Genomic DNA, 15,318 nt, shown 5'->3' with positions numbered 1-15,318 from the left:
ATTTCAAAACCAGTGTTTGAGTAAATGATTTTATTTTCTCTCAGACCAACAGCAGAAATGTTCCAAAAACCTGTAAGAGACAAATAAAAAAAAAATGTAGATTAAAAGTTTGACTTGAGAAGAGCAGTTAGTCATAAGCACAAAGATTTTTCTCCCCTGACATTTACTTTAAATGGGTCTAATTCCTAACAGGCCTTAATAGGATATTCAAACCTCTAAATTTGCACAATTTCAGAACTTCCCTACTATGTGGTTAACCAGTAAAATTATGAACATGACTACCATACAAGTAATGCCTAAAGACTGTTTAGATTAATAAATACAATAAACAGCTTACATACAAGCACATAGTACACAGTATGCTAATTAACAATGAACAAAGTACTACAACTCTACTACAATAATTTTTCTCGATTAATGATAGCACATCAGATTACGTAATAATACTTTTACTACAATTTACTAATAACCTGAAACACATTTCCAATATGGTCTGCAAGAACAAACTGAATGCAAATGAAACTAAATGTCAGACTTCTGAGGTCAGGTGCTCACCTAATGGTCTTAGTTCATCCTCCTGACGAGTCTGTTGATCTGGTCCTCCCGGTTTCCTGCATCACCTCCCTCAACAAAGTGGGTGGTCTTCTTGTTCATGCCACCACGAGGGGAGGACAGTTTGAACGGCCAGAGGAAGTTGTTTGCATACTTGAAGTTCTTTCCAACAGTGTAGATCTCATGGATGAGATCCTCAACGCAGATAATTCCGCAACGACCTGGAGAGATACAAATCATGTGATTAAATCTTTATCTAATAACATAACTACTACTATAATACCTAATGTTCAATTAGGGTGTGCACTGGCTTGTCCTTACCAAGAGACTTCTCGATAAGGGAGTTGTCTGTCAGTGGAATGCGCTGCTTCCTGATCTTGCCATATCCACGCTTGTAGATGAGCTCACGCACAGATTTAAGGTTGGGGTACCTGAAAACAAAAGCAATATGGAATTTTAGCAAGCATAGACAGTATATGTAAGTGACAACACATCACATTTCACATTAGACATGCAGTTCACCCAAAAATGAACCGTCTTCCTCCCAAATGATTCTTCCATAGAACACAACAGTGGAAAGATTGAGGTAATGGACACTCTTCTCCATATAATTAAAGTAAATGGAGAATGACAAGTGACTTTATTAGAAATCTTCTGAAGCCACACAACAGATCTGTGCAAGAAACAGAAAATGCATTTAACTTATGATACCTTTGATGGGTCACTTTCGTTCTGATGTTAAAGTCAAATGTTCATGTCACACTGACTAAATCAAAGCACTCATTTGAGTCTAAAAGCCAGAGTTTCCATTCACTTGTATTATTTATATATTATATATATATATATATATAAAAGAGCAACCAGTACGTTCTTCACCTTTTCCATTCAATGGAGAGAAAAAAAAAAAAGAAAAAAAAATTGGTTTGGAGTAACAAAGATGAGCACATGAGAAATTTAAATTTTTGAGCAAGTATACACTACCATTTAAAATTAGGGGTTAGCCAAGTTTATGCTTTTGAATGAAGTCTCATGCTAACAAAGGCTGCATTTATTTGATCCAAAATACAATAAAACTGTACAAATTTCACAGTATTACTTTATAACATACATGTTATTGTAAAAATTATTTTATTCCAGTGATAGCAAATTACTCTAGTCTTGAGTATCACATGGCCCTTCAGAAATCCTTTTTATTATGCTGATTTGGTGCTCAAGAAACATTTATCAATGTTGAAAACAGTTGTGCTGCTCAACATTTGTGAACACCCCCCACCCCCCCACATCCTTGCTGGATAACTATTAAGTTCTTTAAAAACAAATCATTGACCCCAAACTTTCAAACAGTATTGTACCTTTAACAATAAGACAGCTGTAAAATGCACCATGGACATTCACATTTTATACATTATCAACCCAAATCATATTTACGTACCCCCAGGCAATGTAGGGCTCTGCAATTCGGAGCATGTTGATGGAGGCCTTGTTCAGCTTCACAAAGACACCGTTGAAGATCTGGCGGAGACGGAGCAGCTGAAGCACCTTGCGGACTTTGGGGCTGACACCATTGATACTGAGGACAAACAAGGTATTTCATCAACAACTTTCAAAAGAGAGTTTCATTAAGATTAATAATTGGTGGTGGTTTCAGAGGCTTTGGCTTATTTTCAAGAGGAATCACCATGGTCGATAAGACGGGGAAAAAAGAGCAACATCATTAACCACAATTGGTCACATCTGTCTGCAACACGGCAGATAAACAAAAACAGCATTTGAAGTTGAAAATGTACCCTCTGATCCTGACGACAAAAGCCAGTTTGGGCTCAGCTGGGACATAGTAGTTGCCTGCCTTGCGAGCCATCCTGCTCATGCGGATTTCACGCCTGTACATCTGTCTATATTCCTTGTGGTAAGCTTCAGCTCTCTTGAAGATGAGCTTCCTGGTGACTTTGCGGGCCTATGGTCATGAGAAGAGATGCATGCTCAATTCTGGCTGTATGCTGATGCTTTTCAACATCATTTTGACCTCTCTTTGGAAAGGACAAGGCAAGCAGGTAAGGTCTGAACCACTAACCTTCTTGTCAGCTGCCCCCTTCTTCTGACGGACAGCCTTGATGGCAGCAAACCGCTGTCGCCTCTTCAAGAGGCTTTCAGGGACTGAGGGAACCTTCTTCTTTCTGAGAAACCAAAAAGTTGCACATTTGTCATTTTCTTGGTATCCACATTAGGCCTGCAAACCAGGCTATAATGACAACGGTCACATTTCACCAAACAAAAAAAACGCACACTACGTATAAACTACCGTACACAACCCATATATAATAAACCGTATATAACAACATAATCTTAGAATACTAAGCTGCTTTTATTGATAGGACCAGTACTAGTGTGTAGCATAGCATCATGTATTTGCCTCAAGTTAGCCGTCAGCTAATGACAGTAAGTAAATGTTGGCTCGAACAAGAGTATTTCCCGACCTAATACCACATTTTGGTATTTACGTACAGAAATACTCAGTCGGACACGTTTTAATGTTATTACATCAACTGCTTTTTCACACGTTGCTGAGCCGATTCAACCCAGGCGACTATACGACAGTCACATCAAATTTATTGATTCATCATTCCCCGCTGCTCCCAATTTTCCCATCATAATGCTTAAATATACACATATTGCTCAATTAGGCTCCAGAATATACCGTATGGCCAATATTACAATCGATGGAAAAAGATTTAAATAGCACGGTATCCAACTTACGTTTCACCCGCCATTATCCCTACAGTAAAAGAGGCTTCTACGCATGCGCGGTGGCGTGTTATAAGCGCGGTCCTTCAGACTTCCGGTTATGTATTAGGTCTTCAGGTCTATTGCCTGCATTTTAAGAATAAAAGTGTAATAACGATTTTACTTTTAAGAGACTTTCTGCTTGCGCCAAAATGTTATATTTACAATTAATTCATTGTGTTGAGATGTAGATAGGCTGGAAACTGTGCATTAGATATGACGCACACGCTACGACTGCTTTGCATAGCAGGCGGACACAAACGTTATGAAAGTTATGAAGTCAAGTATTTAAAGAGCTGGCGAGCCACAAAACTACACCGTTATGGGTAGATCCAAATTTTATCCAAGCCTCGACAGGGTGTTTCTTTGAGCACGTTTGCGGTTTGATTTCTTTCTTTGCTGTTGGAGCTGAACGTCGCTGTAATTGGTTTAGTTTGGCGAGTGGAAACACAGAGGCACGCGCACATTATGAATATTGTAACTGAATTATTCGTGGTCACTTTTAAAATAATATGGTCGTTCGTACTGGCCGGTGCTAAATGGTTTATTCCTCTACGGGAAAAGAGTGTGGAGGGCCAAGTGTGTGTTATCACCGGTGCTGGAAGCGGTCTCGGGCGACTCTTTGCGCAGGAGTTTGCCCGGAGACGAGCGACCCTTGTGCTGTGGGACATCAACCGAGAGAGCAACGAAGAGACCGCAGAGATTGTGCGTCAAATCTACCGAGAAATGAAGCCCTCCGCTGGTGAGTTTAAAAGTAAACGACCATTTCTCCCTATTTTTAGTCTTTCACATGTGTTTTATTATTATTATTTGTAATAATGTACAATAAACGTATTGTTAATCAACGTTAGTTAATAAAATGCATTCTGTTCATTGTTAGTTCATGTTAGCTCACGTCCATTAAATAACTATACAACGTTTGATTTCAGTAATGTCTTAGTAAATGTTGAAATTAATTTTAAGAAAAATTAATGAGTGCTTTAGAATAATTTTTCAATGTTTTTTTCTGTTTACTAATGCAGTTAATAACAATTGAAACCTTATTGGAAAGTGTTAACATTATACTTTTTTTTCTTTTTCTTCCTTAACCCATTTTTTCCCCAGGAAAGTACACAGGTGTGTACTCCCTAGTTAACCCAAGCAGAAAGTTTTTAAAGACTTTGTGTTTTATTAATGATAATTTATAGGAATTTACAGATATTTCCTCAGTTGGTCAGTTAAGACCCAAAAAATAGCAAGTTAACAATTTTGTTCGAATTTTGTGGTTTTTGACAACTGTGTTAAATACGTCAACAACCCTTTCAGAGCCTTCAAAATCAAAATGTAATTATTTCTGGGATTAAATGGGATAAAACAGATTTAAACGGGTAAAAATGTGCAATACTCTTACGTAATCTTTTTCTTTTTAAAGGGTCTTCTGATAGTGTTCAAGAGTTGCCTCTGTTCCAGCCGAAAGTTTACACATATGTTTGTGACGTCAGTAAACGCGAGAGTGTGTATTCGACCGCAGAGAAGGTGCGCAAAGATGTGGGCAACATTGACCTGTTGATCAATAATGCTGGAGTTGTGTCAGGACGTCATCTTCTCGAGTGCCCTGATGAGCTTATCGAGAGGACTATGATGGTCAACTGCCATGCTCACTTCTGGGTCAGTATATGGCTTAAATCAACACCATTAATGTCAAGTTTTGCAGAGTCTTCTCTTTTCACATCTTGTGTTCATCTGATTCTGTAAATGTTTATATTCACAGACTGCAAAGGCTTTCCTTCCCAAGATGCTTGAGCTGAATCACGGACACATTGTAACTGTAGCTAGCTCATTGGGCTTGTTCACCACTGCTGGTGTTGAGGTAAGAAATGCTCACTTTTCCTTCTATCCAGTACAATGTACCACAGTATGTTACAAAGGCACCGTTCTCCTTTTCATTGTAGGACTATTGTGCGAGCAAGTTTGGAGCCATAGGCTTCCATGAGTCTTTGAGCCATGAATTGAAAGCGGCTGATAAGGATGGAATAAAGATGACGCTTGTCTGTCCTTTTTTAGTTGACACTGGCATGTTCAGCGGCTGCAAAATTAGGTTTGTGGTTTTTACTGCAGATCCTTAATTTAATTCTCATGTTCTAATTTTGATTAATTTAATTGTTCTCTTACAATCTTTTATCTTTTTTAAACAGGAAAGAAATGGCACCATTGTTTCCACCGCTAAAGCCGGAGTACTGTGTCAAACAGGCCATGAGAGCCATACTAACAGACCAACCAATGATCTGCACGCCACGAGTCATGTACATGGTCACCTTCATGAAAACGTAAATGAATGTCATAACTTGAATATTCTTGTTTTATTTAATCTATTTATAATGGTCTTCAATCTCTCATATTTTGCAGTGTTTTGCCATTTGATGCCATTGTGTGCATGTACAGATTTATCGGGGCTGATAAATGCATGTACCCCTTTCTGGCTCAACGCAAGGAGTCCACAAACAACAATGAATCAAAGACTGGAATCTAACTGGTTCTGACTGAGCAACGCTGCTACATTCTGTGTTAGTTCCTCTGGAACGCTGAAAGCTGTACATTGAATTTTTTTCAGATGGCATTTTGCTGTCAACTGTGAGGTTGCAATAATTTCAAATCTAGAACACTATGTAGCGATTAGCTTTAATTATGAAATGCTGTGTGATACTGTAAGGTTGCTTAAGGCCTAGATTCACATTTTATTTGTCAAGTATTGTTGCTTTCCTCTCAACATTCCAAGAGTTTGTCACTTTAGAGGTTTTATCCTCCTAATAACTCTATGAAATGCGCTATGTAATGAAAGTATTTCCTCTTGTTGCCTTTGCGGTCCTGATGTGTTGATGATTTGGGAGAACACCAATGATTAAAGCAAAAGATTAGCAGAAATTGCCACAGGTGCTTATTGTTGAATAAACGGCCTTTAAACTAATCATGTACAGTTTTCTTTTCCCCTAATGCTAAGTGATGGAAAAGGTGATTTGTTTTCTGGTTAAAAGTTCTATTTTTAGAGCAGCTTTCCAAACAAGGTGGAGGTTAAATCCATGCTTGAAATCCATAATTTCTCCTCTTTGAATGGTACATCCCATTTCTTTATGCATTCAACGGCAAGAAACATTCCAAAGCATTTAACAGCTATAATCTGTGATAATATACCTTGTTAATAAATTATCTTTGAGGTCAGTTGAACGCACAAAGCAGTAAAAGTATATTATACATTTACTTTCAGCTATATAAATTAAATAGTCAGGTGAGGATATGAGATGTGTATAAAATACATCTGAAAATATGTAACTGAACACGCATGAAGTTTTAACAATGATTGGGCTTCTTAGGGAAAGGACCCACATTTTTAATGTGCATTTTCAGGGGAAAAAAAATAATGCAGAGGAAACCTTGCTGATATAAGAGAATGAAATTAATAAATGCTGATTTAAATGTACAGTGGTGTGAAAAAGTGTTGGCCCCCTTCCTGTTTTTAAATTTTTTTTGCATATTTGTCACTTAAAAGATTCAGATCATCAAACTAATTTTAATATTACACAAAGATAATGCAAGTAAATACAAAATGCATTTTTTAAATGTTATTTATTTTATTAAGGAAAAAAGCTGTCCAAACCTGCCTGGCCCTACGTGAAAAAGTAATTGCCCCCTAAATCTAATAAATGGTTGTGCCACGCTTTGCAGCAACAACTGCAATCAAGTGTTTGCGATAACTGGCAATGAGTCTTTCACATCGCTGTGGAGGAATTTTGGCCCACTCTTCTTTGCAGAATTGTTTTAATTCAGCCACATTGGAGGGTTTTCGAGCATGAATGGACTGTTTAAGCATCTCAATCGGATTTAAGTCCGAACTTTGATTTGGCCACTCCAAAACCTTAATTTAGTTTTTCTTGAGCCATTCAGAGGTGAACTTGCTGGTGTGTTTGGGATCATTGTCCTGCTGCATAACCCAAGTGCGCTTGAGCTTGAGGTCACAAACTGATGGCCGGACATTCTCCTTCAGGATTTTCTGATAGAGTGCAGAATTCATGGTTCCATCAGTTATGGCAAGTCGTCCAGGTCCTGAAGGTGCAAAGCAGTCCCAGATCATCACACTACCACCACCGTGTTTGACTGTTGGTATGGTGTTCTTTTTATGAAATGCTGTGTTGGTTTTACGCCAGATGTAACGGGACACACACACCTTCCAAAAAGTTCAACTTTTGTCTCATCAGTCCACAGAATATTTGCCCAAAAGTCTTGGGGATAATCAAGATAAATTTTGGCAAATGAGAGACGAGCCTGTGTGTTCTTTTTGGTCAGCAGTGGCTTTTGCCTTGGAACATCTCCAGAGTGAGGAAAAGGGCTAAAAAAAAAATAATAATAATCACCTTGGGCCCCTCACACCCAGCCCACTCTGCCTTCTGGTCGGCGCTACAGAGCACTGACCACCAGATCAGCCAGGCACAAGAACAGTTTTTTCCTCACAGGCTATATTCAGTCTGGACAATTAATCTTTCATAATTATACATCGTCTATCACAACTAACAGTTATATTTATATTAAACTGCACACTTTGTAAATAACATATCTGCACACTAATAAACATATCTGTACATTTATCTAAACAATAAATTTTTCTCCTATACTTCTATTTCTGTATATAGTACATTATTCAATTTTTCTTTTATTATATTAGTGTTATATTACATCCCTACTGTGTTATTCCCATGTATGGCTGCACTACGTTTGTACTTTCTTCTGCACTGGAAGCTCCTGTCGTCAAGTCAAATTCCTTGTGTGTGTAAACATACTTGGTAATAAAGCTCTTCTGATTCTGATCTCTCCCATGGATGCCGTTTTTGCCCAGCCTCTTTCTTGTTGTTGAATCATGAACATTGACCTTAACTGAGGCAAGTGAGGCCCCTTGTACAAACTCAAAAAGTATGCAGCATATTCCTCATTAGAGATGAAAGCATAAAAGAAAGAATGGTTGATGTGTAGCAGCCCATTGTCAGGTGTTTGTGATGTGCTTTCACTGGAATCTGTAGTATCAGTTATTAATTATCCACTGACAATTATTTTGCTTCACCAAGAATTGCTTCGAGAGAGACTGTAGTTTACATTTGACAAGTTATATATCTGAACCTCTATCAATTATACATTCTATAGCTCTTGATATACAGTGGGTAATTTTAAGGAACAACTTACTTTCAGCTATGTTTGGTTATCATCAAATTACTAAACTAAACTTTAACTTTCCTGCTAATTGTTATATTTGCAGATTGTTTTATCAAAAGGAAAAACTAAATTTCAGTTTATATCAGAGTCATTGCATCACTGCCCTGTTATCTCAGTAATGTTGGTTTGGTAACTCAATTACAATGAGCCATGAAAAGTCGACAGCTTCCCTGCGTGGGGCTCCCCCTAATCTAGACCCTCTGACTAACAGGTTTAGCCTTGGCCTGTTAACGTCCTTGAAAATGAACAAGCATGAGAGATTACTGATACACAGTCAATCCCATTCCCTTTACCAGGAAATGACACCCACTCCCACACCATGCTCATTTGGATGATACCATTACATTGCCGTAACAGTGATGTCACAGACACATTTCAAGAGAACAGATATCCCATGAGGAAGATCCTAGCATTCTTACTCCAGAGGATTTCCGTCTGACGGAGGAGAAAATTCCGATGATTGTGGTATTCATCAGTCAGAGGACTTTGGAATCACATCTGTATAAACATTCCAGACTACTTTTTTATAACATGGCTCACTGCCATTAGTTCTGAATAGATGATTCACTGAGAAAACATACATCTAGACAGTTAAACACACTGCAAAAATAGTAAGAATCATTCTTGATGACTGGTTTACCCCTGCTGATCACATCGTAACTACTGTTACAACTTCTTGTAGCTTTATTCTTAATTTAATAATAATTATTATAAAATAATACGAAAATAATTATCTGGAATACCCTTTAGTATTCCAAATTACACAGGCCCTATTTTACTGGCCTTCATTTCTCATTCAAAGCACATAATACACAAAAATACATAGTAAAATGCGCAACAATTATACTATTACTATGCTCTTAATGGTTTAACCTTAATACTGTCAACACATTAAATGTTCTGATACCATTTTTTTTTTAGAAATAGTATTATTGTTATAACAGAACTAGACCTTATATATATATATATTAGAAATTAATACTTTCATTCAGCAATGATCCATTAAATTGGTAAAAGGTAGACTTACAATGTTACTTTCTATTCATCATGGACATATCACGGTTTTCACAAAAATATTAAGCAGTACAACCGTTCTCAACATTAATAATAAGAAATGTTACCTAAGCTCCAAATCTGCATATTAGAATGATTTCTAAAGGATCATGTGACACTGAAGACTGGAGTAATCGCTGCTGAAAATTCAGCTCTGCCATCACAGGAATAAACGTATACATTTAAATGTATTAAAATAAAAAAAACCTGTTATTTTAAATGGTAATATTTCACAATATTACTGTTTTTACTGTATTTTTGATCAAATAAATTCAGCCTTGCATTAAAAAAATCCAACCCTATAGACTTTTGAACAGTAGTTTAGTAGTTTGCTGCTATGCCTGCAACAAATTATTGTGAACGTGTTTACATTACTGTGCTTCCCTCTAGTGGACAGATCAGCATTCAATCACAACCTAGCATTAATGGTGGTGTGTGTTATTGACGACTGATTTCTATAAAACACACTGTTTGTATACCATCAGAGTCCGACAGTTTTGAGGATAACTTCAGAACTCAAACAATATTTGAAGCCACACAACATACATTTATAAAATAGTCTAATTGAAATACATGACAGCATTTCAAAATATATTACTTTAATAAGAACATTTCTTTTAAATAAAGTTAAATAAAGTTTTAACAAAACAATGAAGACATACTTTACTTTTTCTAATGCTAACGGCATGGAAAATTCATCTTTTTAAAAGAACCTTTCCCAGCACAGTAGAGTAGGATAAATCATGAAATCAAACAGACAATTTTAATATTACTAGACAGAGCTTTACATAAAAGATCAAGTGATTATGCGTAAAGTTATCTCTTGTTTTAACTACACAAAATGGGGGTCCATCTATAAAACCAGTGCTTGAATCCTAACCCATAAAGCATTTGTGTAATTCCAAATACCCTTTAAGATCATGTCGTATGATCAACACCCTGCATTAAATCTGTACATATCCGTAAATATGACATTTATCAGAATAGTACTATACACCACACCCACAATATTCAACTTAAAATGGCTTATGTTTTAAAGAAACTATGGTTTTAAAATATACAGCTAAAATATTACATAAAATACATGTAAAAATGTGCCCTGTTCAAATTTCACAGTGCATAACCAAGCAAGAATAGACATCTGTCTCTGCATTTGATGACTGATCCATTACAGTAGCTGGTTTTCTGATTTGCACTTTCCTTTTATTCAAAACCTACATTGAAGCTATTATTGCACAATCGGTGCAAACCCTTAGAGGCTTATGAAAGAAAACAATACAACGTAAATCAAACATTAAAAAAAAGCTCCACATCTTGCTTCCATCAGAATATACTTGCCGGGTGGGTTACATTCCTGCAGTTTTTCAGCACTATTTCTAGTTAGCAGAAGTGTACGCCTAATCCATACATAAATCACCATTCCAGGGTCTGCTGGTTCAGTCTTATCCCAAAGACTGCATCATAAAGTACTTGATGTACTTGGAAAAGTCTGTTTATATATCAAAACGATGTGGATACTAGCATGTATCATCTGAAAAACAAAACAAAAGACGAAGACATGAATTTAGCATGCAGAGAGAGCAAAGCAAACAAAGTGATTTGAACTTTGGTCAGACACTAAAATTTCTGACTAAAATAACTCGCATGAAAATAAGTTTTATAGAAAATAACGGGATACACTCACCATGATACCACCACTTGGTTTTCTTTGGATTCTTATTACATGTCTTTACATAAAAGGAGTTATCTGGAGGACGTCGCTGGAAAGCAAAAGCAAAAACCGTAATAAATGAATTTCATTAACCTTCCCCAATTTGGTGAATTAAAAGGCTAAATGTACCTTTTCTTTGCAGCTTGAAAGCATGCTAATAATGCTTAAACAAACAGATTGCACAGACAGAGCTGGTGACCAGTCCTCCGTTAAAATAGATAGACAAATGTGACCGTTGCTATAGACGTGCGGATGGACAGGTATATTTTCTCCAGTGAACATTACCTAGAAACAATATATATTAGCAACAAGCATTCAGCTTTTTCACGTAGGCAAAAAAAAAAAACACCAACATATTTTAAAAGATTCAGACTTTACCTGAGGTGAATCAAAAGGATATCGACTACTGAATTTGAAGAGGAGCTGAAACTTCTCTCCTTCATAGAGAGTACCTGGAGCACCTTCCATATCTATCAACCACCTGGACAAACACAAAGTTGTGTAAATGAGAATACAATCACTGATTCCTTGCTTATTAGCCCATTCAGTACAGAAACTTAAATAGATTAAAGTTAGTCTACCCAGAAATGAAAATGTATCTTCTTTACTCACCCTCATGCCGTTCCAAACCCATGAGACTATCGTTCATCTTCAAAACACTATATTTTGATGAAACCTGGGCAATTTCTGTCCCTCCACTGAAAGTCCATTCGGCCAAGTTTTTAATGATTTTAAAGGGTTATAAAACATGCATGTGATGCAAATATGTTTAAGCATTTGTTTTCTACTTTTTAAGTGTTATATGTATGTGTCAAATTATAAATATTTATATGTCAATTATAAATGCGTTTATGTCTCTTCAAAAGACTTGGATCAAACCGTTGATACTGATAACATTTACAATCTCTTTATAAACTTTTTTTTTTTTTTACTAGTAAACGTTTTGGTTACATGGACAGAAATCTCTCAGATTTCATTCAAATATATCTTCATTTGTGTTTCAAAGATGAAATAAAGTATCATAAGTTCGCAATGACATAAGGGGGAGTAAATGAAACTGAAGTAGTGCTTTAGTACTCAGAAGTGAAGGAAGATAATCCTGGGCTTAAAAAAGCGGAGTTTAAGATGATTACATTTTGGAGAAGTCCACATACTTCACACTTCTGTCATTTTTACTGGAAGATCCGGTTGACATACTGATTAAACATTATGAGGTCAAAACATTAAAAATTTTTTTTTAAAAAGGATGGAAAAATTGTTCACAAATAAATCTATTACATGAATTTAGAAAATACATGCATTTTCATGGCATGGCAACTTTAAGGAAAGGTTGCAGGTTGTCAAAATATAACCCAGCTTCACTGCTCGATCTTGCATCTTTACACATCTCAGAACGTACTCAGTGATTGTGTTCTGCACACTTCTCTCATTAAGTGTCATTCCAGGAGGTGGATCACTTTGCAATGCCAACAATTCCTTTTGTAATCGCTTCTGAAAAGAGAAAATAACTTGATTTAAGGGATGCCTCAAAGTAAAAACAGGACAGCCCTCATTACATCATAATTCATCATTTTAATACAAAGTGTATAATTTTAAACACTTCCCCTTAATTAAATCCTATTGTCCGAAAAGTACTGAAAAATACAATTAGCAAACAGACTGCTAACAGCGAGCTAGTCAATCAAACGAGTTGCATTGCTATAGAAGCTAGCGATTCAACACCATTATTTACAGCTTCGGAAGAACTCTGCTACATAATTCCCGTTTCACATCTCTTTATACGTATCGTCTTCTACCTCCACAGCAGTATGTGATGTGACAGCACAGAGTTTGCTGGGTTGTCAGACTGACTGAACGTTAGCTTACAAAGTAAACAAATGTGCGTACAAGTGAAACAGCTGACTGTCCTGGGTTCAGATTAGCACTGGCAGGGACACTGGACAAAACCCGGAACGTGTCACAGCTATGTGTGAAAAATTATTTATATCCTTATTTGAAAATAGTTGCTTGTATGTTATACTCACCTGCATAGACGCCATGATGGAAAGCCCCAGTAGAGAGGCAGGCGATTGGCCGAATGACGTCTGATCAGGGTTTTTTTTTCACGGAACCGCAATGCAACAACATTAACACAGTTTGCAACAATGTTTAGGGGAGGTACTACAGGTGAACTATGGAGGACGAAACCTGCAAAAACAATAAATAAATAAATACACAAATAAATAAATAAATGTGTGCACAAATACACGTATTCTTGTTTAAATACATAAATAAATAATTATACATGTAATGAAAGCAGGCAAATAAATAGTATAAATTAAAGGAAATGCTAAACTCATCCTAACTATTTTCCTTTGATCACTCATTTATTTCTGAATGTAGTTCCATTTTTTTCCCCTCTGCGCAATATGCTAATGAGAGGGTGTCAATTATGCAAGAGTAGGCGGATCGTGTGTGATGCGCTTGAGCGTTTGCCTGCGTATGCGTATTAATTTCAAGGGGACTGATTATTATCTTACACTTTTTCATAGGGTTAGTTTTGTAGTTATAATCATGAGAGAGCTCAATTATAAAAGATTTTAAGTGGCCAGTGTAAAATATTAATGCTTACATATCTCTTAATTGCAATACTGAACCGTTATTTGCTTAATGATTTTTTTAAAAGATACTTTTGTCACCTGTATTTTCTGTTCTGATAACTAATGGGAAAAAACTGTCTGTTCCTCGATAAAACCACTTCATACCAGTCATCTTACGATGACCATGGGATACTGATATTACAGTTGTCTCTAGCTGGAGACTCAATCGGGTTACAAAAAATGACGTCAGGAAATGACACCTCTGGCCATTTCTTTGGGTCGCCTGTAAAGTCACAGATATTGTACGGACAATACAGCTCAGTTTTTCTATGTATCTTGCTCTGTTGAATGGCAAAAGTGACTTTACTAGGCTATACTGGATTTATACCATGCATCTCCTGTCAGCGGGAAAGCCACGCGCCCTGCTATCACAAGACCCGACCAAGTCCATGGTTGACACCCTCTCATTAGCATGTTGCACAGAGGAAAAATAAATGTGGAACTACATTCAGAAATAAATGAGTGATCAAAGGAAAATAAATAGGATGAGTTTAGCATTTCATTTTCCATTTGTCCACCAATTTATTTGATTTATTTGCCTGCTTTAATCAGGTTTAATTATTTCTATATGTATTTAAACAATAATTTGTGTATTTATACAGACATTTATTTATTTGCGTATATATTTATTTATTATTTTTGCAGGTTTCGTCCTCCATAGTGAACATGCTAACATCCACTTATACAAGCCCAAATACTCTAAAAATCCTCTTTTTTTACGCAAGAAAATACAAAACAATTGTATTGTAACGTTATGTGCTAATTAACCGAATTAGGCATCAGACTGCGCTTGTTTGCCACACTATTTTCTTCAGTAAATATTACTCAGGGTGGTTTTATTTTTATGAGTCAATTTCCCTTTAGGTATTTAATTTGAATCAATTAATTTTCTCCGTTATAGCAGAAAAAAAAGTTAATTGACATTTTGTGACAACGTGCCCCGCTATATGGGATAAATAAGTTGTCACAGGGCCCTGCCAAGTAACACAGCTAAATGTGAACAGTAGAAAGACGAAAGCATTAAAGGAAATATACAAAATTATCACACCATTGTAGTGACCAATAATAAATTATATATTTAAAACATAAAATGTTTGAATGCAATATTTTATACATTTAATTGTCTATATATATATATATACAGTGGGTACGGAAAGTATTCAGACCCCCTTAAATTTTTCACTCTTTGTTATATTGCAGCCATTTGCTAAAATCATTTAAGTAAATTTTTTTTCCTCATTAATGAACACACAGCACCCCATATTGACAGAAAAACACAGAATTGTTGACATTTTTGCAAAAAAGGGGGGGGGAAATTCAATACACACAATTCTGTTTGGTTACCCA

The 15,318-nt window shown here is 36.3% G+C and overlaps 3 protein-coding genes across 4 annotated transcripts; 1 reads left to right on the top strand and 2 right to left on the bottom strand.

Annotated features, from left to right (window-relative positions):
- Window positions 1–20: 20 nt before the first annotated feature.
- Window positions 21–3,320, bottom strand: LOC107584398 (60S ribosomal protein L7-like). Its single transcript, XM_016271003.1, has 7 exons — window positions 3,307–3,320; window positions 2,624–2,726; window positions 2,340–2,506; window positions 1,985–2,122; window positions 874–983; window positions 556–773; window positions 21–70 (listed from the first exon to the last, which is right to left on the bottom strand). The coding sequence occupies exons 1-6, from the start codon at window positions 3,318–3,320 to the stop codon at window positions 565–567; spliced, it is 741 nt and encodes a 246-aa protein (XP_016126489.1). The 3' UTR covers window positions 21–70; window positions 556–564.
- A 76-nt stretch (window positions 3,321–3,396) lies between these two features.
- On the top strand, window positions 3,397–6,293 carry LOC107584387 (retinol dehydrogenase 10-B). 2 transcript variants are annotated; one of them, XM_016270991.1, is made up of 6 exons: window positions 3,397–4,075; window positions 4,745–4,980; window positions 5,084–5,182; window positions 5,265–5,410; window positions 5,508–5,639; window positions 5,719–6,293. In XM_016270991.1, the coding sequence occupies exons 1-6, from the start codon at window positions 3,802–3,804 to the stop codon at window positions 5,840–5,842; spliced, it is 1,011 nt and encodes a 336-aa protein (XP_016126477.1). In that variant the 5' UTR covers window positions 3,397–3,801; the 3' UTR covers window positions 5,843–6,293. The 2 variants fall into 2 exon arrangements, with proteins under 2 accessions (XP_016126477.1, XP_016126468.1); XM_016270982.1 differs by having other exon boundaries at window positions 3,397–4,087.
- A 3,871-nt stretch (window positions 6,294–10,164) lies between these two features.
- On the bottom strand, window positions 10,165–14,097 carry LOC107585923 (ubiquitin-conjugating enzyme E2 W). Its single transcript, XM_016273105.1, has 7 exons — window positions 14,089–14,097; window positions 13,357–13,416; window positions 12,732–12,823; window positions 11,711–11,813; window positions 11,462–11,617; window positions 11,306–11,381; window positions 10,165–11,152 (listed from the first exon to the last, which is right to left on the bottom strand). The coding sequence occupies exons 1-7, from the start codon at window positions 14,095–14,097 to the stop codon at window positions 11,139–11,141; spliced, it is 510 nt and encodes a 169-aa protein (XP_016128591.1). The 3' UTR covers window positions 10,165–11,138.
- Between the last annotated feature and the right edge of the window lie 1,221 nt (window positions 14,098–15,318).

The sequence above is a fragment of the Sinocyclocheilus grahami genome, unplaced genomic scaffold, assembly GCF_001515645.1.
Source record: "Sinocyclocheilus grahami isolate Dianchi unplaced genomic scaffold, SAMN03320097.WGS_v1.1 scaffold5.1, whole genome shotgun sequence".
Taxonomy (NCBI): domain Eukaryota; kingdom Metazoa; phylum Chordata; class Actinopteri; order Cypriniformes; family Cyprinidae; genus Sinocyclocheilus; species Sinocyclocheilus grahami.
This window is presented reverse-complemented; position numbering and strand designations above follow the sequence as displayed.

Coding starts and splice junctions, on each gene's coding strand:
- LOC107584398 (XM_016271003.1), bottom strand. Junction 2,507..2,623: donor AGGGGGCAGCTGACAAGAAG/GTTAGTGGTTCA, acceptor TCATGACCATAG/GCCCGCAAAGTCACCAGGAA. Junction 984..1,984: donor GAGCCCTACATTGCCTGGGG/GTACGTAAATAT, acceptor TTTTGTTTTCAG/GTACCCCAACCTTAAATCTG.
- LOC107585923 (XM_016273105.1), bottom strand. Junction 11,618..11,710: donor ATCCTTTTGATTCACCTCAG/GTAAAGTCTGAA, acceptor TATTGTTTCTAG/GTAATGTTCACTGGAGAAAA. Junction 11,382..11,461: donor TTTCAAGCTGCAAAGAAAAG/GTACATTTAGCC, acceptor TTTGCTTTCCAG/CGACGTCCTCCAGATAACTC.
- LOC107584387 (XM_016270982.1), top strand. CDS start 3,802: ATGAATATTGTAACTGAATTATTCGTGGTCACTTTTAAAATAATATGG. Junction 4,981..5,083: donor ACTGCCATGCTCACTTCTGG/GTCAGTATATGG, acceptor TTATATTCACAG/ACTGCAAAGGCTTTCCTTCC. Junction 5,640..5,718: donor ATGGTCACCTTCATGAAAAC/GTAAATGAATGT, acceptor CATATTTTGCAG/TGTTTTGCCATTTGATGCCA.